The sequence below is a fragment of the Erpetoichthys calabaricus genome, chromosome 5 (genome assembly GCF_900747795.2).
Source record: "Erpetoichthys calabaricus chromosome 5, fErpCal1.3, whole genome shotgun sequence".
Lineage (NCBI taxonomy): Eukaryota > Metazoa > Chordata > Cladistia > Polypteriformes > Polypteridae > Erpetoichthys > Erpetoichthys calabaricus.
The window spans coordinates 143,010,041-143,034,636 of NC_041398.2; the positions used below are offsets into that span (position 1 = coordinate 143,010,041).

Sequence of the window (24,596 nt, forward strand, 5' to 3'; positions counted from 1 at the left end):
ATAGATCTACATATACACATATCTACATATACATATATATACATATATACACACATACATAGTGCGTTGTAACACGGGCTGTAATTGTTACATGGGAGGGAGACGACAAATCACAGCTTCCTGCTTTCTAATCGGGCCTGGGATTGGTGCTTTGACTGATGCCCAGATCCCACAGTATCTCCCCTTAGGAGAGGCGTTAGGCAACTGTAATTGAATAGCAGTGCTGCAAGTTTAGCTTTACACCTGTTTTTAAGGCTTATTGACTGAAAGGGGCTTTCATGAAAAAAGTTAGGGCTTTGCTACAGGATACAACCTCCACAAGTTAAGGAAGTAAAAATAAAGGTATATATTTCTGTTTTATTTAAACCTTTTAAGTTTGTATGTGGGCGGTATGGTGGCGCAGCGAAAGGTGCCAGTTAGGAGACCCGGGTTCGCTTCCCTGCATGGAGTTTGAATGTTCTCCCCGTGTCTGTCTGGGTTTCCTCCGGGTACTCCGGTTTCGTCCCACAGTCCAAAGACATGCAGGTTAGGTGCATTGGCGATTCTAAATTGCCCGTGGTGTGTGGGTGTGTGTGGGTGTGTGCGCCCTGCGGTGGGCTGGCACCTTGCCCGGGGTTTGTTTCCTGCCTTGTGCCCTGTGTTGGCAGGGATTGGCTCCTGTATTTAGGATATAGCGGGTTGGATAATGGATGGATGGACATTTGTATGCATAGCCCCTTTTGCCCGTTTTTGTTTTTTTTCTTTCTTCAGTAATATTTCAGCAAACCCGGAGCTTGTCAGTTCAAATCCTGGTACTGACACCACTGTGTGACCCTGAGGAAGTCACTTCACCTGCCTGTGCTGCAAAAAACAAAAGTAATGTAACAAATTGTACCTCAGGTGTTGCAAGTTGCTGGAATAAAGGCATAAGTCAAATAGATAAATATGTATTATACACATAGGAACTATTCATTTATTTATTAAGTCATCTGCAGCAAACCTTTATAAATGAGGGGTTCTCCTTTTTAGATAGTGCAAACTGTTTCTTCTTCATTGAGGTTTTCTCTTGGAGAGCTTTTTTCATTTCATTGAAAATTAAAGCAGCAGCTGCCAAAATATGTAGCTTTCTTATTAATTTTTCAACATTGTGTAAATTAACTTTATAAAGTAACATAAAAGGTTTAAATACTGGTTATCCTTTTACACTAAAATATTACTAAAGAGATACCAAAAAAGTAAAATGCATATGTTGTTTTTCTTTAAGGAGATTAAATATTACTGAAGAAAGAAAAAAAAAAACTAAAACAGCCAAATGGGGCTATGCATACGAACTTAAAAGGTTTAAATAAAACAGAAATATATACCTTTATTTTTACTTCCTTAACTTGTGGAGGGTGTATCCTGTAGCAAAGCCCTAACTTTTTTCGTGAAAGCCCGTTTCAGTCAATAAGTCTTAAAAACAGGTGTAAAGATATTGACAATAAGCTACGCAAACCCACCAAGACATGGAATTGTTTAAATCAAGGCGCGAGTCGAAAAACACCATCCCATACTATTAATTAACGATTAACACATTTCTATATGTATTGTAAGCATACAATACAACTGATAATATGTTGCGCTTATTTATCTGGTGTACCGACATTTTTGCGCGTTTAACGGCTGAAATCCAACGTGGTTTGTGCCCTTCAGAATGAAAACAGTTTGCATTTACCTTTTTAATAAAAGGCAAGCTTTTAAGCCTGAGAAATCACCCCGTAAATGCACACATTTAATTGCACATGTGTTAATATGTATGCTTACACACGGTTTCTTCTTCATTGAGGTTTTCTGTAGCATGTAGATCGGGGCAATTACATGCATGGCATTCGTAGTCTGAATCACAATCTGATTGTATGGGTGGTTACCTACCAGGTAACGCTTATGGTTGGCCAGCAAGTCAGCTAACATCAGCCACGGTGCCTTCAGTTGTGAGAAGCAGATCATAGAATGGTTGAAAATAGTTTACTGTCAAATAATGCAAAGAGTACGCGACATGTGTTTCGCCCTAATTCTTGGCTCATCAGGCGTAAGGCAAGTGTAATTGAATAGCGGCGCGTCATTGAATAGCGGCACTGCAAGTTTAGTTTCTTTTCAATAAAGTCAGGCGTTAGGCAAGTATCATTGAATAGCGGCACTGCAAGATTAGTTTCTTTTCAATAAAGTCAGGCGTTAGGCAAGTGTCATTGAATAGCGGCGCGTCAGTAAAGAGCGGCGCTGCAAGTTTAGTTTCTTTTCAATAAAGTCAGACGTTAGGCAAGTGTCATTGAATAGCGGCACTGCAAGTTTGGTTTCATTTCAATAAAGTCAGGCGTTAGGCAAGTGTCATAGAATAGCAGCGGCACTGCAAGTTTAGTTTCTTTTCAATAAAGTCAGGCATTAGGCAAGTGTCATTGAATAGCGGCGCGTCATTGAAGAGCGGCACTGCAAGTTTAGTTTCTTTTCAATAAAGTCAGGCGATAGGCAAGTATCATTGAATAGCGGCGCGTCATTGAAGAGCGGCGCTGCAAGTTTAGTTTCTTTTCAATAAAGTCAGGCGCGTTCTGCAGCGGCGAAGTTCTGCTTTTAAATTTTTATTAAGAAGAAAACCTTTTTAAACTGAGGGAAAATATACCAATAACAATTTGTTAAGGATCGTTTTTTTTGTGAAGCTGCCTTTACACAGCCTGTCCGCTGTTTTATAAACGAACGCCATATAAGGCCGTCCTTTCTCCTTCACAGTCAGTTCACGTGATTACGTGTGAGGCGTGATGACGCGATACGCAATCCCGCCTCCCACGGCCAGCGAGCTGCCGTCCATTACTGTATATGGACAAAAAAGAGGTTCCAGTTATGACTGTTACGCTTTGAATTTTGAAATGAAATCTGCCTAACCTTTGTAAGTAAGCTGTAAGGAATGAGCCTGCCAAATTTCAGCCTTCCACCTACACGGGAAGTTGGAGAATTAGTGATAAGTGAGTGAGTGAGTGAGTCAGTCAGTCAGGGCTTTGCCTTTTATTAGTATAGATGACCAATTGCCCAGCTAGCCAAATCTTTGTTACACCCACCCCATAATAAATAAGATGCTGTTTTTCTATAGTACCAGCCAATATTACTTACTAACTCTTTCTCCAATGCTTCTCTCCAGTTACAATAAAAAAAGCAAAATAGACTAACAGTAAAGAAGGAGAAAAATTGTAATGATATTTCAATCTTTCAGCTTCACTTCATGAAGTATTAATCATACAAGCTCAAACTAAAAAGCAAAGTGAATAAATGAATACAGCAACAAATGAGAAAAAGGCCTATTGCAGTGAAAAAAATAAAATATGACTAAAAATGTATGTACTGTGATGAGTTTGCTCCCAATAAAAGTAAACAATATATTGTAATGGCAGGAACAATGTTTTAAAGATTAGTACAGCTGTCTCATAGCCTTGTCCTAGATTCAAAAATCCTAGCCTGGATTTCTGCATGTTTTTGAGGTAGTCCAGTTCCCATAAACATCCTAAAGATAAATATGTTGGGTTAATTAGCAACTACACATTGGCCTTATGCAAGTGAGAAGTTGTGTGTCACCATGAGAGCATGTGCCCAGTGACACAGATCAGGCTCCTGTCTTGGGCTCACACTGTCAGGTTAGACTTTGGCTCTACAACAATCCTTCTTTTGAACAGGTAGGTTCTGAAAATGAATGAATTTCTCATGACTGGAAATACAACATGCAGGTAAATCGAATTTCAAACAACCTTGTTGAAATACACATTCATAATTTAAATGCCAACATTTATTCATCAATCCACCATCTCTGCTAGCTATCCAACATCAACAGCAATTGCACCCAGAAATATCAGAGGGCTAAATGGACTTACGTTAAGAACTCTTGTAGCCTAGCCAGCCTCTGTGTTCAAACATCACTAGTTTAATGGCCATTTTAAAGGTTTACATAGGCTACCCAGTTAACCCAGCCACAGGGGATGCACAAACCAGTGTGTTTCTTCATGCCGGTCCCAAGCCTGGATAAATGGGGAGGGTTAAGTCAGGAAGGGCATCCGGTGTAAAATTTTGCCAAATCAATATGCGGACAACAATACAAATTTCCATACCGGATCGGTCAAGCCCCGGGTTAACAACGACTGCCACCACTACTGTTAGCCAACAGGGTGCTGGCGGAAATTGGGCTACTGTTGGCCGAAGAAGAAGAAGAAGGAGGAGAAGAAGAAGAGGGGGGAGACGTGTCCGGAGGCAGGAGGAGAGGAGGAAAGTAAAGAGAGTGGAACTGAGGGTAGGAACTTTGAATGTTGGCAGTATGACTGGTAAGGGGAGAGAGTTAACAAATATGATGGAGAGAAGGAAGGTTGATATATTGTGTATTCAAGAGACTAAATGGAAGGGGAGTAAGGACAGGTGGATCAGAGGTGGATTCAAATTGTTCTATTATGGTGTAGATGGGAGGAGAAATGGGGAAGGAGTTATTCTGAAGGAACAGTATGTCAAGAGTGTTTTGGAGATGAAAAGAGTGTCAGGCAGAGTAATGATTATGAAGCTGGAAATTGAAGGTGTGATAATGAATGTTGGGTGTGCAATGGGTGAGAAAGAAGATTTTTGGAGGGAGCTGGATGAAGTGATTAACAGTGTACCCAAGGGACAGAAAGTGGTGATTGGAGCGGATTTCAATGGGCATGTTGGTGAAGGGAACAGTGTAGACGAGGAGGTGATGGGTAGGTATGGTGTCAAGGAGAGGAATGAAGAAGGTCAGAGGATAGTGGATTTTGCCAAAAGGATGGACATGGCTGTGGTGAATTTTAAGAAGAGGAAGGAACATAGGGTTACGTACAAAAGTGGAGGAAGATGCACACAGGTAGATTACATCCTATGCAGAAGAGTTGATCTGAAGGAGATTGAAGACTACAAAGTGGTGGCAGGGGAAAGTAGAATTAAGCAGCATAGGATGGTGGTCTGTAGGATGACGTTGGAGATCAAAAAGAGGAAGAGGGTGAGGGCAGAGCCAAGGATCAAATGGTGGAAGTTGAAAAAGGAAGACTTCAAGGTTGAGTTTAGGTTGGAGGTGAGACAGGCACTGGGTGGCAGTGAAGACTTATCAGACAGCTGGGAAACTACAGCAGATGTAGTAAGAGTGACAGCAAGAAGGGTTCTTGGAGTGACATCTGGAAAGAGGAAGAAGGAAAAGGAAACCTGGTGGTGCAATGAGGAAATACAGGAGAGTATACAGAGGAAGAGGATAGCAAAGAAGAAGTGGGATAATCAGAGAGATGCAGAAAGTAGACAAGAGTACAAGGAGATAAGGCGTAAGGTGAAGAGAGAGGTGGCAAAGGCTAAAGAAAAGGCATATGATGAGTTGTGTGAGAGGTTGGACACTAAGGAGGGAGAAAAGGACCTGTACCGATTGGCTAGACAGTGGGACCGAGCTGGGAAAGAGGTGCAGCAGGTTAGGTGATAAAGGATAAAGATGGAAATGTACTCAAAAGCGAGGAGAGTGTGTTGAGCAGATGGAAAGAGTACTTTGAAAGGCTGATGAATGAAGAGAACAAAAGAGAGAAGAGGTTGGATGATGTGGAGATAGTGAATCAGGAAGTGCAACGGATTAGCAAAGAGGAAGTAAGGATAGCTATGAAGAGGGTGAAAAATGGAAAGGTCATTGGTCCAGATGACATACCTATGGAAGCATGGAGGTGTTTAGGAGAGATGGCAGTGGAGTTTTTAACCAGATTGTTTAATGGAATCTTGGAAAGTGAGAGGGTGCCTGAGGAGTGGAGAAGAAGTGTACTGGTGCCGATATCTAAGAATAAGGGGGATGTGCAGGACTGCAGTAACTACAGGGGAATAAAATTGATGAGCAACAGCATGAAGTTATGGGAAAGAGTAGTGGAAGCTAGGTTAAGAAGTGAGGTGATAATTAGTGAGCAGCAGTATGATTTCTTGCCAAGAAAGAGCACCACAGATGCAATGTTTGCTCTGAGGATGTTGATGGAGAAGTTTAGAGAAGGCCAGAAGGAGTTGCATTGCGTCTTTGTGGACCTGGAGAAAGCATATGACAGGGTGTCTCGAGAGGAGCTGTGGTATTGTACAAGGAAGTCGGGAGTGGCAGAGAAGTACATAAGAGTTGTACAGGATATGTACAAGGGAAGTGTGACCGTGGTGAGGTCTGCGGTAGGAGTGACGGATGCATTCAAGTTGGAGGTGGGATTACATCAGGGATTGGCTCTGAGCCCTTTCTTATTTGCAATGGTGATGGACAGGTTGACAGATGAGATTAGACAGGAGTCCCTTTGGACTATGATGTTAGCTGGTGACATTGTGATCTGTAGCGATAGTAGGGAGCAGGTTGAGGAGACCCTGGAGAGGTGGAGATATGCTCAAGAGAGGAGAGGAATGAAGGTCAGTAGGAACAAGACAGAATACATGTGTGTAAATGAGAGGGAGGTCAGTGGAATGGTGAGGATGCAGGGAGTAGAGTTGGCGAAGGTGGATGAGTTTAAATACTTGGGATCAACAGTACACAGCAATGGGGATTGTGGAAGAGAGGTGAAAAAGAGAGTGCAGGCAGGGTGGAATGGGTGGAGAAGAGTGTCAGGAGTAATTTGTGACAGATAGGGTATCAGCAAGAGTGAAAGGGAAGGTCTACAGGATGGTAGTGAGACCAGCTAAATTATATGGGTTGGAGACAGTGGCACTGACCAGAAAGCAGGAGACAGAGCTGGAGGTAGCAGAGTTAAAGATGCTAAGATTCGCACTGGGTATGACTCGGATGGATAGGATTAGAAATGAGTACATTAGAGGGTCAGCTCAAGTTGGACGGTTGGGAGACAAAGTCAGAGAGGCGAGATTGCGTTGGTTTGGACATGTGCAGAGGAGAGATGCTGGGTATATTGGAAGAAGGATGCTAAGGATAGAGCTGCCAGAGAAGAGGAAAAGAGGAAGGCCTAAGCGAAGGTTTATGGATGTTGTGAGAGAGGACATGCGGGTGATGGGTGCAACAGAACAAGATGCAGAGGACAGAAAGATATGGAAGAAGATGATCTGCTGTGGCAACCCCTAACGGGAGCAGCCGAAAGAAGAAGAAGAAGAAGATAGGCTACCCAATTGACCCCCAAAATCTACCATTGGTGTCCAAATACAGTACTATAAATCACACAACAACTTGTGCTGCATTCTGTATTTCATCTAGTTGGATATCATTCATCCTAACACTACCACAATTCCACATGAAAACACTGCATTACCTAATAATATTAATAATAACTTTATTTATATAGCACCTTATCTTACATGTACATGCAACTCAAGGTTCTTCTCACAGATTAATCCATAAACACAAATAAAGATATACCATATTTATTTGGATTATTATCATTAATTAATACTATGATAATTTCTAGTAAATGTAAGTATACTAAATACAAAATCAACCAGGTATTGTTAAGTAAAGACAGTTATATCAGGCCTTACCATTCTTAAACCCTGCTTTCTCCAATTTACCTAACCTCCAAAATTTAACATCCAGGGCCTAAAAGAAAATGCAAACTCCTGACAGAAATGGGGCCAGAGCTAAGGACTTGAGGACAGGACTTGATCATTATATTAAGTAGTGGTGCTAATTACTGTGTCATCATATCCCCTTCACACGTCACACTCTTCCTTAAAAAAAGACATCAGATATCACTTAAAAGTGAAAGTATTAACATTTTGACATGAAATTAATCAATCCTTCCATGCAACAGCAAACCTATATAATCCAGCAGAGGGTTATGAAGAGTCTAAGCCTATCACCACTGCATTAGACACAAGACAGAGAGAAATTATGGATGGTCTAATAGTCCCTCAAAAGGTCTCCCTAATGTATACACTCACAACAATTCAACTAATATGTGCATTATTGGGATTTGCCGGGAAAATTGTAGTCCCTGGAGAAAAAAAAACAAAAAAAAAAAAAAAACATCCAGACATTAAGAGAATGAGCAAATTCTACACAGAAAAAAATTTAACCAAGGATTTTGGAGGTGTGGGACAGCTGCGCTAAATACTGGAACATCACACCACTGATAAAGATGGACTGGCATCAGAAACAGGAGTAACTAACACTAGCAAAAACAGACTAGTGGAGAAAAGAACAGGGTAAAATGGTGTCACAGATTCACGAAAAACATCTAAAGTAAATTTAAATGGAGGTACAGTATTTAAATTTTCTTTCATAATTTCCATGTGTTACAAAAACTCAGCAGAGGCTCAACCCAAGTAACTTGGGTTGCCCTATGGGTAAAAATCCCAGTGGTTATGAGAGGAAAATCTTTCAGAAGTGTATGGCACCTATGGCAGTTTCTCAATCAGCATTGCCAAACATTTGCTGTCATGAGCATTTTCTCTCCTATGTAGAGCATAAGACAGATGTCACAACATAGTATACCTCTTCAATATGAAGAGAGTAAATACCAGCTTTGCAGCAATAAGTCAAAAGTGCAGCTGTTACCAGAAAATACAACTGAAAATTAAATCCAGGGTGAAAAGGCAAAAATAATCATAAAGTGCAACAATATCCTTAATTTTGCTTGTTTTTTACTTTTTGCATAACACCTGTAGTGACTTTTCTGGTCTGAGAAACAAAGCACTAAATATGAGAAGGGTTAGATGTAAATATGAGGAGTCCTGATCTAAAAGAAATGCATTTGTGGCACTTCAGTTAAAACTCAATAGTTCTAAATATCTACTAGGGACAAATATTAAAAAAAAAAAACAAAAAAAAAACCATATCAATCACATAAAAAATACAGGCGGTGTGGTACTCATTTGTTACAGGATCATCCTCAAAGTCAAAATCTCAGACATTGTTGTGCTGAAAGACTGCAGAACTTAGCAGCACAAAGTCTTCATGCTACTCCGCCATTAATAACATCAATATCATTTAATACACTCAACTCTAATGCAGCTGAAACATTCAGAGCACAACATACTACATTTTTTTTCACTTGCAAAACTGTGTTTTTCAAAACGTTTTGCTCAAATGCACTTTTCTTTAGTTCCTTAATCTATTTATGAACCAATTTATTAACCCAATGACATAGTTCAAAGTCTTAGGATGCCTTTGTTTATCCTGCTGAGTACTGGAAGCAAGGCATGAACCAACCCTTGAAAGCCCTGGAGATGGAAACAGTCCATCACAGGAATATTCACAAACACACCTATCCAGGTTCATGGAGACCAAAGTTTGAGTTGCCAGTTAAATTAACACATATCTTTCAGATGTTGGAAACTACCAGTAGAAACACCTCACAGATACACAAAGGAGAACATTCAACATCCAAGCTAACAGTGCTTGGGTCAGGATTCAGATCGGCAACTGTACAGCTGTATGGCAGCAGTATTAACCACTGTGCCACCATGCCACCTTACTCTCTAATCCAGCAATACAATTTGTATATAGCCTTGACACCATATTTACAAATATTTTTTGAAAAAGGTACAAGAAAAGTCTATGTCTCATGAAGAGTGTACTATAGCACTGTATCGGCCCAAAAGGAATATGACAAACTGGGTACCTAACTATAAACATCTTTTAAAAAAATATTGTAAAATAAAGTCTAGTAATAAAATATTTAATTGCAAAACAGAATGAATGAGATCAGCAGAAAAATCGAGAATAATGTTAAATAACACAAAAGAAAAAGGCAAGAAAAGCACAATGATATCAAGCGAAGACCCACTAACAGAATCAACTGTGAAGTGGACATGTCTTAAAACTCTTTTAAGAAAGCACAAATAATACAGATAGATTACAGACAACAGTTCCTAGGTACACATCCCATGGGTGGCTATTTTGGGAGTTAACTATTGCTGGTCTGTGGGAACTGAAGTTTATTTAATACATTGCTATAGTATACTGGTAAGCTGAAAAGGCGCTATATTAAAACTTTGACACGATGCCAAGGAATCAGTAATATACAAACAGAATAAGAGGGAGTTAATGATAGAAGAGCCCAGCTCTGCTAATACTTAAAGCAGTAAAACCATGACCACTTACCCCATCGCTCACTAGCCGCTCCAAGACTTGTGTGCCAAAGCACTTCAAGCGCACTACTCTGAGGGGACTTCGCTTAGCCAGGACAGCGGCGGCTCCCAGTGCGAGGCATACCAATGCGAAGAGAACGTAGAGAAGGATCCGAAGTAGAAGGGAGGGTGGAGAGAGCTGCACCAACAGCACAGCGGCGAGTCCGAGCGCTGCAGCGACCAAAAGGCTGCGGGACGCAGGCTTCGCATCGGGACGACTGCTGCTGCCATCGGGATGCATGCTGCTGAAAATGACATCTCCCACTGAGCTAAGAGAACGCTTACCCCTGTCTCGGAGCGTTACTCATAGTAAGTCATCGTGCAGCACTAAAACCCGTAGGAAAAAAAACACAAAAGGAAAATCAGAACGAAAACGAGCGAAGGTGTGTCAAGTGTCACCAAAGCAGGGTATCGGAAAGATCAATCATATCCTTGTGAAACATGTTACAAAGAAGCCGTGTGCTCCTTTTTTCACTAGCGATCACAGCAACCAGTATGTTTTCATTCCGAGATCCGCCTGTGCGGAGGTTTCCTACTAATCTGCGCGCATCGCCGTTGCCGTTTGTCCTCCGCGCCTCCAGGCGAGGCGAGCGCCTTATGCCCCCTGTTCTATCAGTAACAGTACAGTTCGCGGCACCAGAGGAGGGGGAATGACACCTGCGTTTGCGCACCAGGGCTTTTCACTTTCAAATTCGATCCCGAGCTTCCTGTTTCTTAGCCCAGTTCTTCGAATTAACCAATCCGGAAGGAAACAAAATCTCCCAATTGTGTGCCCGCTCAAGGAGAGACTGACGGAGTTTAATAAATACGCATGTAAGTGGAGGCGGAGCCAAAATTCGAGCGCAGCGTTGCCGTGGTACCCCATCACGCCGCACGGTTTTTCATTTGAGTTTCCAAAACTTCGTGAGCCAATATCATTTTTATGTCGTGTATTTGTTTACGAGCTTCCACCTTTTGTTACAAAATTTCTTAATCAAACGCCTTGTAAACGTATTATCTTGTCAAATTATTCATAATGTCAATTAAGCGTGGACGTGTGCACGTAAAAGTACAAAATTGTGAATGCACTTCACTTAATGCTGCTGAGGTGGGCACAGGTTCCCCACGATGCTTAAATGGATATGTGAGCTACAAAGAGCACATTCATGCCTTCAGCTACACCTAATTATGAAGTCAACTTGACATTAAACACAGAGGAAATTTTCACACTCCAAGTAAGGGGCTGAGACTCAAACCACGGATGTACCGTTGCTATATGCCCGAAGTGTATACACATAAGTGATGGTACCCAATACAGTCGCGAACTTCAAGCTCCTCAAATCACTATCATTCGATTGAAGGATGTGGTGGGTTCTGAGGGGACTGAATATGCGTGGTGCCAGCCGGTACGTTCAAAAACACTGCCGGTACGCACCAAACACTGCCAGTATGCACCTGCCACTTCAAACACCGCCACTGCTGCTCCAGTGTCTAAGCAAGACCTTGATTGGAATCAAAACCAGCAACTACTGAAGCCACCCAAAAAAAGTTGGACATTCCTTGCAAATAGACTATAAAAGATTGCAATTAAAAAAATACAGGATCTGTTTGAAAATGAACATTGAAGTATAATACACAATACAAATGTGCAATGGCAGAAGTTAAAAATTAAATTACAGACCTAACAATCAGTGAATTTAAATACATTGATTATATCCAGCATCCAACCATCTATTGTGTGAACTCATTTTTTCCATTTTAGGGATATAGAAAGTCAAAGTCTATCTTAGTAGCATTGGACAGATGGCAGAAACTAACTCAGTGCAGGACACCAGTAATAATAATATAATAATAATAATAATTATTATTATTATTATTATTATTATTATTATTACTACACAGAACTGACAGAAGGAAATACTTCGCTTGTGGAGAATTGACAGGTTATAATTGTGCCCAGGTCCCCAGACTTGTGGGGCAACACCACTAAATTTTGTGATCTCATGCCAATATGTTTTCAATACTGGTAAATATTTTGCTACTGTTGCATGATATGTGTCTCAGCTTGTCATTATGAATAAAATAACATCCACTCAAACATTCAATTCAAACATAAATAAAATAAACTGGAGAAGCCGTGGAGAACAATATGCTGCCTGTAACATCATTCTGAATGACCTTTTTGGTGGTGGGTCAGTGATGGTCTGGGGAGGCATATCCATGGAGGGACGCACAGACCTCTACAGGCTAGACAACAACACCTTGACTGCCATTAGATATTGGGATGAAATCCTTGGATCCATTGTCAGACCCTATGTTGGTGCAATGGGTCCTGGGTTCCTCTGGGTGCATGACAATGCCTGGCCTCGTGTGACGAGAGTATGCAGGCAGTTCCTGGAGGATGAAGGAATTGATACCATTCACTGGACCCCTCGCTTGCCTGCCCCAAATCCAATAGAACACCTCTGGGACATTATGTTTTGGTCCATCCGACGCTGCCAGGTGGCACCTCTGACTGTCCAGGAACTTAGTGATGCCCTGGTCCAGTCCTGGGAGGAGATCTCCCAGGACACCATCCGTCATCTCATTACGAGCATGCCCCAACATTGTCAGGCATGCATACAAGCAAGTGGGGGCCATACAAACTACTGAGTACAATTCTGAGTTGCTACAATGAAATTTCAGCAAAATGGACTAGCCTACCGCATCATTTTTTCACTTTGATTTTCTGGGTGTGTTTGAATTCAGCCCTTTGTAGATTGATATTTTTCATTTTCATCAAACAATGTGGAATATTTTCGTTCCTAACACATTACCCAGTCCATATCAGTATAGATATTCAGCACGATTTTTTTTCCCATTGAGATCTGATGTTTTCAAAGTGTTCCTTTAATTTTTTTGAGCAGTTTACATCCACATTATTGGTGTTTTATCATGGGAAAGCTTTTGGAGATACTTTAAAAACTTAAGTATACAACCTTAAGACTTCACCTTCAGGTATGATTGTACTGTAGCTGCACTTTTGGAAGTGTTCACTCTCCGTCACACCTAACTAGCTGGAAAAAAAGTTCAGTCTCTCAGCTTCTCTGCGATAACAAAGAGCAACATGTATGAGCAGGAAAGCGGGTTTAATAAATTTTAATCTATTAAAATTATAACTAGTTCCATAGCACAAAACCAAATACAAATGAACCTGGATCGTCCAGTAGTTCTAAAAGCATACAAAGATCAGCAACACATTCTTGTTGATTCCAGGCATCCCATAATCTTAATGGTTACACAAAGTCTTTGGTCAGGTCATCATATCTGGTCAGTTCTCTCTGTAACCTAATCATTGTCTGGTCAGATTTCAAGTAAGCTCCTTCCTTCTCTTAGTCTCTCTGCCATTTCCCATCCATGGTGAAGTCCACCATTTTTTACTGCATTCAAAGGCCATGCAGTGGTTAAAATGAAGCAGACTAATGATTCACATAGGCATTCAGTTTTTCCATATAGTTTTTCATGGGTGTCCAATCTGATTATTTGTGTTGGTGTGCTTGAGATCAGGGTACTAAACTGGTGAGAGTGAAACTGAAAAACACCTCTTGCTGAATACTGACCTGTGTACATTGCATAATTAAGCATTTCTGTGAAAGTTAATGTGTTGTCCACCTATATAAAATTAAAATGGCATCTTTTGTAGTACCTAACGAAAAACAGTGCTATTTCACAAAGGATATTTGACTTTGTCCTCTTCTATAACAGAGCTAAGGACAAGTCACAGTGGTTTGTACTTCTTCAAGTGATCACCCTAAACCATTTGAAGAATGTAATATGCAGTTACTGAGGTACCGTGCATCCCTACTGAGAAAAGAAGAGTCAGCGAGTAGGTAAAGTTAATTGTAGTCTCTTCACATAACTGGAGGTACCCTGTACACATATATTACGTAACTATTTTAATGGGAAAGAGAAGGGTAAAACGTCTCTCTTTTCGTAAGAACGAGTAATCAGCCTTGGATGAATCTCGCCCCCATTTGGAAGCAGCCGGCTTAGCTGATGAGGAACTGGCTGCTGCCAGGAAATGACGTCAGTTAGCAACGCGCGCTTTCATCCACAGCTGTGTATGGTGAAGGAGAGGAGAAAACTGTTCCTTTCAAGTCTGTTGAGACACCAAGTCCCTTTTATTTTATAATTGTCTTTTACGTACATTTTGAATGTTATAGGGTTCAGAAGATAAAGAGTCGAACTGCAACTCTAACCCTTTATCGAGGCCGTATCTTCAGGTGAGTGGGCAGTGTGTGGGGACATTAACGCCCACACCTTTTAAGTGTTCGTTCACGGAGAAGACCCAGAGACTCATGGAGAGTAGCAGAATGTTACATTTACTGGGGAGTGTAATGTCATATATGTAAGTTAAAGAGTTGTTTTGTCATATCGGAATCGTCCTGTTATCTCACGTTTTCATATGCTACCCTTCTCGAATCTTCTGCTGCCGACTGTACCTTGTCACACAAAGGTATTTGTTGGCGAATATTTTAATAAAATGACCTTTATTAATTTCGAAGGTAATATTATTTTGCTAGCGTTCACGTTAAAATCGAGTCAACCTTTTTTAAGGGTGGAGTATTTATTCGAAATATACCATCGGTTGTATTGAAATTAGTGAACGTTGTGCATCAATGCACACGGAAACAGCTGATTCTGGGCTTCCTGTTTACTCAGATTTTTTAGCACGTTTTCAATAATGTGTAACTTTACCAACATTTAGGTGAGTCCGTTTTGATGCTGGATATCCTTCAGTATTTCATTTTAATTTCTCCACCCGTAGTATTATGCTTTCATCTCTCAACGTGACTTTAATCATTTGTTACTTTAGTCTGTCGACCCGTCTCCTGATTTATCGTATTGTTTTTACCCTTGCCACAGTTTTAATATATCAGATCTTGACTATCCATAGCAACGTTGTTTAATTAGTTTTTCTCAAGCATTTTTTGCTGGTGCACGGTATGACATTGTGTGTGGAAAACCTTAAGGTTATTTCCATGTTAAAATAAATATTGATAAATGGTAAATATTACGGGTTCTGAGATGTTATGCATAAATAGATATCCCGTTTAAATCTGTTATCCCGGTGCCAGGGCGCACCATTCAGGGCTCTGTTAAATATGCCTCCGTGTTTAGTTATTGTCTCTTATTTCTTTATCGTTATATTTTTCCATCCAAATTTTCCTTTCATGTCATTAATATTAATACTGAAACAATGTCAGTTTGACAATACTACATTACAAATGTATCCTTTTTAGACAGGTTTTAAATTTTGCATCTTAGCAACCATAGGCTCCACTGAGAATAAAGAGTGGGTAGCTCAATTCAAGTGAGAAAAATACAGCAAGTTGGTTTGTATTGTGGAAATATCAGTAAATTGTTAAATTCTGTTTTAAGATTCTGCCACTACTAGCTTAACTGTGGTACTCTTTGACATTAAAATGCTTCACACACTGTATTTTGGTGGGGTATATATAGGTCTAAAAAAGTGAACACATTAGTTTTTGTGATTAATGTGGCCGGTTTAATGCATTAAAAAAATTTAGTTCTATCCAGGGCAACTAGGCGATCGCATTAGACAGTGCTTTGGTTAGGATGGCATTTGCATGAATTTATTTATTTTTAATTATGAAACAATAATTCAAAAAAGTTAAGCGTGAACCTAAAGAATTATATACACTTTCAGTACCATATTTATATTCTACTCTTACAAATTTTGAAAATAATTTTTTTTTTTTTTTCATGTCATGTTTCTGTAAGAAGGTCAAATCAATGTCATATCGCATACAGGCAAAATAGGCTAGCTACATTTTCTATGAGTGGTACTAAAACCAAAATAAGTCTCTAGTACCTCTGTATTTAAGTTGGCAGTCTGCCAGGTAGCTCACGGTGCTTACTGCCCTAATTTAATGAAAAAATGTATGAAACAGAATGGTAATGATTATCTCCATCCATTATTCCAGTTTGCAGTATCTTTTCTAATTTAAGTAAAGAATTCAACATAACCACCTAAGTAATGCACAGTGTCAGTTTTTAAGCAAGATAGCTACCACAAAGAACTTTTTTTTAGCATGCCAGGAGCAGAAGTGTAGGCAGCACAGTGTTTTCCAACCGTTTTTCTGTGGTGGCACAGTTTTTATAACCCAAAAAATCCCAAGGAACAAAATGATTGTACTAACCACAAAAGCATTAAATCTAAATACCTGCTAAACTATCCGATGGGGTGGACTATCAGAGACAGCAGCAAAAAAAAAAAAGCATCTTGGAGGTTGGCATTCACAGACACTGCACTTACTGAGCACTTTGGATGCATTTTCCCAGCTGCTTTGTCCCTTTGCCTGCTCATACTGGCGGTCCTATGGCACACCTAGTGCTTATTATGCACCTGTTGAAAACCACTTGTTTAGAGTATAATTATAAAATCGTTGATTTTGATGAACAGTTGAGAATGGCATTTGCGGAGTTTTAACTCAAGTTTTCATGTATGCTCATTGAAGAGATGCTTATTTCTGTTAAGTCAGTCTTTAGCTGTGCATTCAAACTCTACAGTTGTTTCGATCATTTAGTTTTACTTTTACATGTTTTTGTCTCATATTCCATAACAATTTGAGAATTGATACACTGGCTTCATTTTCTTATTGACTTCTTTTCAACTTGCCTTTTAGGAAGGCATTCAAATTCAGATTGTACTTGCTCAAGTAGTATTTTGTTAAAAGCTCAGGTTTCAGGTCATTTTTTAAAGTTTAAACTATGCCTTAAATTTTTAAAAATTCGTTTGTGTTGATTCTACGTTAATTTTCCGATTCAATGTATATTTACTTCATGATTTATGTATTTTATGATTGCACGTTTTAATGTTAGATGCAATTAATTTTAATTAATCCTATACAATTATGTGATAATTCGTTTTGTAATTGATTCCCAGCCTTAATATATATATATATATATATATATATATATATATATATGAGTGTGTGTGTGTATATGTATATATGTACAGTAAATACTTGTATGTATGAATGTATGTATATGAATGCAAATATATATATATATATATATATATATATATATACACTAGCAAAATACCCGCGCTTCGCAGCGGAGAAGTAGTGTGTTAAAGAGGTTATGTCACCATATATATACATAAACATATATACATATCTACATATACAAATTTACATATCTACATATATATATATATATATATATATATATATATATATATATATATATATATATATATATATATATATATACTGTATATATACATATCTACTTATTGGCTCCTGTATTTAGGATATAGCGGGTTGGATAATGGATGGATGGACATTTGTATGCATAGACCTATTTGCCCGTTTTCGTTTTTTTTCTTTCTTCAGTAATATTTCAGCAAACCTGGAGCTTGTCAGTTCAAATCCTGGTACTGACACCACTGTGTGACCCTGAGGAAGTCACTTCACCTGCCTGTGCTGCAAAAAACAAAAGTAATGTAACAAATTGTACCTCAGATGTTGCAAGTTGCTGGAATAAAGGCATAAGTAAAATAGATAAATATGTATTATACACATAGGAACTATTAATTTATTTTCAGTTAAGTCATCTGCAGCAAACCTTTATAAATGAGGGTTTCTCGTTTTTAGATAGTGCAAACTGTTTCTTCTTCATTGACGTTTTGTCTTGGAGAGCTTTTTTCATTTCATTGAAAATTAAAGCAGCAGCTGCCAAAATATGTAGCTTTCTTATTAATTTTTCAACATTGTGTAAAATAAATTTATAAAGTAACATAAAAGGTTTAAATACTGGTTATCCTTTTACACTAAAATATTACTAAAGAGATACAAAAAAAGTAAAATGGATATGTTCTTTTTCTTTAAGGAGATTAAATATTACTGAAGAAAGAAAAAAAAAACTAAAACAGCCAAATGGGGCTATGCATACAAACTTAAAAGGTTTAAATAAAACAGAAATATACACTTTTATTTTTACTTCCTTAACTTGTGGAGGGTGTATCTTGTAGCAAAGCCCTAACTTTTTTCGTGAAAGCCCGTTTCAGTCAATAAGTCCTAAAAACAGGTGTAAAGATATTGACAATAAGCTACGCAAACCCACCAAGACATGGAATCGTTTAAATCAAGTATCATTACATCTTCCTTTCTTAAAGAGAAGTAAGGCAGTACTTATAAGCTTATATATATATATATATATATATATATATATATATATATATATATATATATATATATATATATATATATATAGACAGACAGACAGACATATATATATATATATATATATATATATATATATATATACAGTAATCCCTCCTCCATCGCGGGGGTTACGTTCCAGAGCCACCCGCGAAATAAGAAAATCCACGAAGTACAAACCATATGTTTATATGGTTATTTTTATATTGTCATGCTTGGGCCACAGATTTGCGCAGAAACACAGGAGGTTGTAGAGAGACAGGAACATTATTCAAACACTGCAAACAAACATTTGTCTCTTTTTCAAAAGTTTAAACTGTGCTCCATGACAAGACAGAGATGACAGTTCTGTCTCACAATTAAAAGAATGCAAACATATCTTCCTCTTCAAAGGAGTGCACGTCAGGAGCACAGACTGTCAGAAACAGAGAGGAAAGCAAACAAATCAATAGGGCTGTTTGGCTTTTAAGTATGCAAAGCACCGCTGGTACAAAGCTGTTGAAGGTGGCAGCTCACACCCCCTCCGTCAGGAGCAGGGAGAGAGAGAGAGAGAGACAGACAGAGACAGAGAAAGAAAAACAAACAGTCAAAAATCAATACGTGCCCTTTGAGCTTTTAAGTATGCGAAGCACCGTGCAGCATGTTGCTTCACTAAGCAGCTGCACAGAAGGTAGCAACGTGAAGATAATCTTTCAGCATTTTTAAACGAGTGTCCGTATCGTCTAGGTGTGCGAACAGCCCCCCTGCTCACACCCCCTACGTCAGGATCAGAGAAAGTCAGCGCAAGAGAGAGAAAGAGAAAAGTAAGTTGGGTAGCTTCTCAGCCATCTGCCAATAGCGTCCCTTGTATGAAATCAACTGGGCAAACCAACTGAGGAAGCATGTACCAGAAATTAAAAGACCCATTGTCATCAGAAATCCGCGAACCAGCAAAAAATCTGCGATATATATTTAAATATGCTTACATATAAAATCCGCGATAGAGTGAAGCAGCGAAAGGCAAAGCGCGATATAGCGAGGGATCACTGTATATGTATATCTGTATATATCTATATCTCTATATAGATCTATATATATATATATATATCTATATGTAAATCCCCGTGAAGTACTGCTTTTAAATTTTTATTAAGAAGAAAAGCTTTTTAAATTGATGGAAAATATCCCAATAACAATTTGTTAAGGATCTGTTTTTTTGTGAAGCAGCCTTAACACAGCTTTTCCGCTGTTTTATAAACGAACGCCATATAAGGTCTTCCTTTTTCCTTGGTTCGCCAAGGAAGGAGCCTTTTTATTAAATCCAAGGGTTCTTAGCTTTTTTTTTTTGTTTGTTTATTACGATTGTTATAGTTCTGTTTGTATACGTCATTGTCAGTTCAGCACTCCGGTTGTAATATGACCAAGCCATGCAAGCTTACTGTTAAGAATGCAACGTATAGTTGTACATGAGAAAAGCAATCTTGCCTGAAATCAATGGCAACCTTTTGTAGGTCTATGAACTTAATTTAAACTTTAGGTTTACACGGTGTTTTCTTTACGAAGTACCTGCACTCATGAATATGTCTGTATGCGTCAGTCGCTCAAATCCCCGCGCTTCGCAGCAGCGAAGTACTGCTTTTAAATTTTTATTAAGAAGAAAAGAAAACCTTTTAAAATTGAGGGAAAATATACCAATAACAGTTTGTTAAGGATCTGTTTTTTTTGTGAAGCTGCCTTCACTCGAGTGATCAGTTCGAGCTGACTTGCTGGCTAACCATAAGCATTACCTGGTAGGTAACCACCCATACAATCAGATTGTGAATCAGACTACGAATGCTGTGAATGTAATTACCCCGATCTACATGCTGTCAAATAAACGAACCACACGCCGTGGCGCAATTTTAGGGGCTTCGCCTCTAGCGCTGACGTTCGATTCCCGTAAGGGAGTGAAGTGAGTGGGTGGTTACCTACCAGGTAACGCTTATGGTTGGACAGCAAGTCAGGTAACATCAGCCACGGTGCCTTCAGTTGTGAGAAGCAGATCATAGAATGGATGAAAATAGTTTACTGTCAAATACAGTAATCCCTCCTCCATCGTGGGGGTTGCGTTCCAGAGCCACCCGCGAAATAAGAAAATCCGCGAAGTACAAACCATATGTTTATATGGTTATTTTTATATTGTCATGCTTGGGTCACAGATTTGCACAGAAACACAGGAGGTTGTAGAGAGACAGGAACGTTATTCAAACACTGCAAACAAACATTTGTTTCTTTTTCAAAAGTATAAACTGTGCTCCATGACAAGACAGAGATGACAGTTCCATCTCACAATTAAAAGAATGCAAACATGTCTTCCTCTTCAAAGGAGTGCGCGTCAGGAGCTCAGAATGTCAGACAGAGAAAGAAAAGCAAACAAATCAATAGGGCTGTTTGGCTTTTAAGTATGCGAAGCACCGCGGCACAAAGCTGTTGAAGGTGGCAGCTCACACCCCCTCCGTCAGGAGCAGAGAAAGAGAGAGAGATAGAGAGAGACAGAGTTTGTTTTTCAATCAAAAATCAATACGTGCCCTTCGAGCTTTTAAGTATGCGAAGCACCGTGCAGCATACCGTTTCAGGAAGCAGCTGCACAAAAGATAGCAACGTGAAGATAATCTTTCAGCATTTTTAGACGAGCGTCCGTATCGTCTAGGTGTGCGAACAGCCCCCCTGCTCAATCCCCCTACGTCAGGATCAGAGAAAGTCAGCACAAGAGAGAGAGAAAAGTAAGCTGGGTAGCTTCTCAGCCATCTGCCAATAGCGTCCCTTGTATGAAATCAACTGGGCAAACCAACTGAGGAAGCATGTACCAGAAATTAAAAGACCCATTGTCCACAGAAATCTGCGAACCAGCAAAAAAATCCGCGATATATATTTAAATATGGTTACATATAAAATCCGCGATGGAGTGAAGCCGCGAAAGGCGAAGCGCGATATAGCGAGGGATCACTGTAATGCAAAGAGTACGCGACACGTCTTTCCCCCTTATTCTTGGCTCATCAGGCGTACACACTCACTGCACTCGCTTACGGTAATCGAACGTCGGACGTCAGCGCTAGAGGGGCTTCGCAGCGGTGAAGTATTGGTTTTAAATTTTAATTAAGAAGAAAAGAAAACCTTTTTAAATTAAGTCTTAAAAAGAGGTGTAAAGATATTGACAATAAGCTACGCAAACCCACCAAGACATGCAATCGTTTAAATCAAGGCGCGAGTCGAAAAACACCATCCCGTAATATTAGTTAACGATTAACACATTTCTATATGTATTGTAAGCATACAATACAACTAATAATATGTTGCGCTTATTTATCTGGTGTACCGACATTTTTGCGCGTTTAATGGCTGAAATCTAACGTGATTTGTGCCCTTCAGAATGAAAAGAGTTTTGCATTTACCTTTTTAATAAAACGCGAGCTTTTAAGCCTGAGAAACTCACCCCGTAAATGCACACGTTTAATTGCACATGTGTTAATATGTATGCTTACACAGTATTAAAAGACACTCAACAATTACACAGTATTAAAAGACAGTCAACAATTAACGTCCTTTACCTTCGTTCCTGCGTTTGACTCGTGCTGTAAATCTCTTCCTCGTTTTCAGTTCACGTGATTACGTAGGAGGCGTAATATGTGATGATGCATACGTGACTCCGCCTCCTCCATTAGAGTATATGGACTAAAAACAGGTTCCACTTATGACCATTACGCGTAGAATTTCGAAATGAAACCTGCCTAACTTTTGTAAGTAAGCAGTAAGGAATGAGCCTGTCAAATTTCAGCCTTCTACCTACACGGGAAGTTGGAGAATTAGTGATGAGTCAGTCAGTGAGGGCTTTGCCTTTTATTAGTGTACTAGCAAAATACCCGCACTTCGCAGCGGAGAAGTAGTGTGTTAAAGAGGTTATGAAAAAGTAAAGGAAACATTTTAAAAATAATGTAACATGATTGTCAATGTAATTGTGTTGTCATTGTTATGAGTGTTGCTGTCATATATATATACATATACACATTATATATATATATATATATATATATATATATATATATATATATATATATATACATATATATACACACACAGACATATACACATATACTAGCAAAATACCCGCGCTTCGCAGCGGAGAAGTAGTGTGTTAAAGAGGTTATGAAAAAGTAAAGGAAACATTTTAAAAATAACGTAACATGATTGTCAATGTAATTGTGTTGTCATTGTTATGAGTGTTGCTGTGTTTTATATATATAAAATACACACACACAAATATAAACATATATATACATATACATATACACATATATATACATATCTACATATATATATATATATATATATATATATATATATACATATACACATCCACATATCAACATATATATATACACATATATACACACACACACGCTTTATGGGTGATGATTGTTTTACTCTTTTTATCTTTATTTTATTTTATTGTAGAATCAACTCCTATCTGCGCACAGCAGGGCAGCCGTGGACGGATGCGTATGGTGTATTCACTCCATGTTATCGTGCATTGCGCTGTCAGTGGTATTTTGATAAAAGATTTTGAACAACATATAAGAAGCGTATAAATTATTAAACAGTAAAACATTAACATTTAAGAAGTAAAGTTACATGAAGTACTACTGCAGTGCCTTCGGGTATACCTCATTTTTTGTTTGCCCATTACATGCTTAAATGTATACATTTTTTGGTGCACCTACCCGAGAACATGCGACATATAACCGAGCGTGGGAGAAGCATGGATTTTAAACACGCGTTGAGTTCATCTGCTGGTCCCCCTCGTGGAATAACTGGTAATGTTTGACTAAAATCTACAGCGAGTAAAACGACATTACCTCCTATTTTTTTTTTACGATCTCTGAGATCTTGCTTTTTTCGGTTCAAGGCTTCATAAGCTCTTTTATGTTGTATGGTGTACTTATCCCAAACCATCATCTTTGAATGTTGCAAGACTTTCGCCTTGTATGTAGATCGGGGGTAATTACATTCATTGCATTCCTAGTCTGAATCACAATCTCATTGTATGGGTGGTTACCTGGCACTGTAGGGTTGCCACCCGTCCTTTAAAATACGGAATCGTGCCGCGTTTGAGAATGAAATTGCGCGTCCCGTTTTGAATCAATACTGGACGGGATTTATCCCGTATTTTTTTTATCATTTTTTTTTTAAAGCAGCGTCTCATGCAAATCATCCACACGCATTTTATGAAGATGCCTCCTTCCTACTTTTGATTGGGTAATACTTGATGTCATCGTTAGTTTGATTGGTGTTTTTAAGTGTCCAGTGAGGAGGGCGTGTCTTTTAAGTACAGTCTGCAAAGTGTTGGCACTGAGATGTGGCGTCAGCGCCATAGTTGAAGCCCCTAACGTTGCGGTCAGCAAGTCGGCTAACATCCGCCATGTGCCGTCTTTCAGTTGCGAGAAGCAGATCATAGAATGGTTGAAACTGTTGCCCCATACGTTGCGCCATGGTGTGTGGTTCGTTTATACGTCGTGTCTTCTCATTAAACTTTTATCTCGTGAATATGTTATTGCAATCCGCAGCGGGAGCGTTTGTATAAACTTAATTGAAACTTACGTTTTACACCGTGCTTTGTTTCCCTTATGAACATGCTTGTATGCTTAACTCGCTCCGTTCTCAATTGTTAATTAATTTTTTGCTCTTCGCTGTTTGCGGCTGTTCCTCCATTTCCCCCTACTTTGTTCTTTTATCTCGCGAATATGTTATTGCAATCCTTAACGGGAGCATTTCAATAAACTGATTGAAAATAGTTTTGCATTTACCTTTTTAGTAAAAGGCGAGCTTTTAAGCCTGAGAAATCACCCCGTAAATGCACACGTTTAATTGGACATGTGTTAATATGTATGGTTACACAGTATTAAAAGACAGTGAACAACGTCAGTTACCTTTCTTCCCGCGTTTGATAAAAGGTGAGCTTTTAAGCCTGAGAAATCACCCCGTAAATGCACACGTTTAATTGCACATGTGTTAATATGTATGCTTACACAGTATTAACTAGACAGTCAAAAATTAACGTCATTTACCTTCGTTCCCGCGTGTGAGTCGTGCTGTAAATGTCTTCCTTGTTTTTAGTTCACGTGATTACGTAGGAGGCGTGATGACGCGATACGTGACTCCGCCTCCTCCATTACAGTATATGGACAAAAAATATGTTCCAGTTATGACCATTACGCTTTGAATTTTGAAATGAAACCTGCCTAACTTTTGGTAAGTAAGCTGTAAGGAATGAGCCTGCCAAATTTCAGCCTTCCACCTACACGGGAAGTTGGA

The 24,596-nt window shown here is 39.1% G+C and overlaps 2 protein-coding genes across 3 annotated transcripts in view; one reads left to right on the forward strand and one right to left on the reverse strand.

The window, feature by feature from the left end:
* snx25 (sorting nexin 25) overlaps positions 1–10,805 on the reverse strand; it is a 454,529-nt gene extending 443,724 nt beyond the window's left edge. Inside the window, exon 1 of the mRNA XM_051928435.1 lies at positions 10,034–10,805. Within this exon, the coding sequence (XP_051784395.1) occupies positions 10,034–10,300 (267 nt within the window). The 5' untranslated portion in view covers positions 10,301–10,805. The remainder of the gene's footprint in view (positions 1–10,033) is intronic.
* Positions 10,806–14,079: 3,274 nt separating this feature from the next.
* The window catches only part of cfap97 (cilia and flagella associated protein 97), a 97,072-nt gene continuing 86,555 nt past the window's right edge, over positions 14,080–24,596 (forward strand). The window contains exon 1 of one of the 2 annotated variants that reach the window (XM_051928445.1): positions 14,080–14,300. The gene's annotated coding sequence lies outside the window, so the exon portion shown is untranslated. Of the gene's footprint in view, positions 14,301–14,693; positions 14,786–24,596 lie in introns of those variants that run through there. The other variant, XM_051928446.1, reaches the window with a different exon arrangement.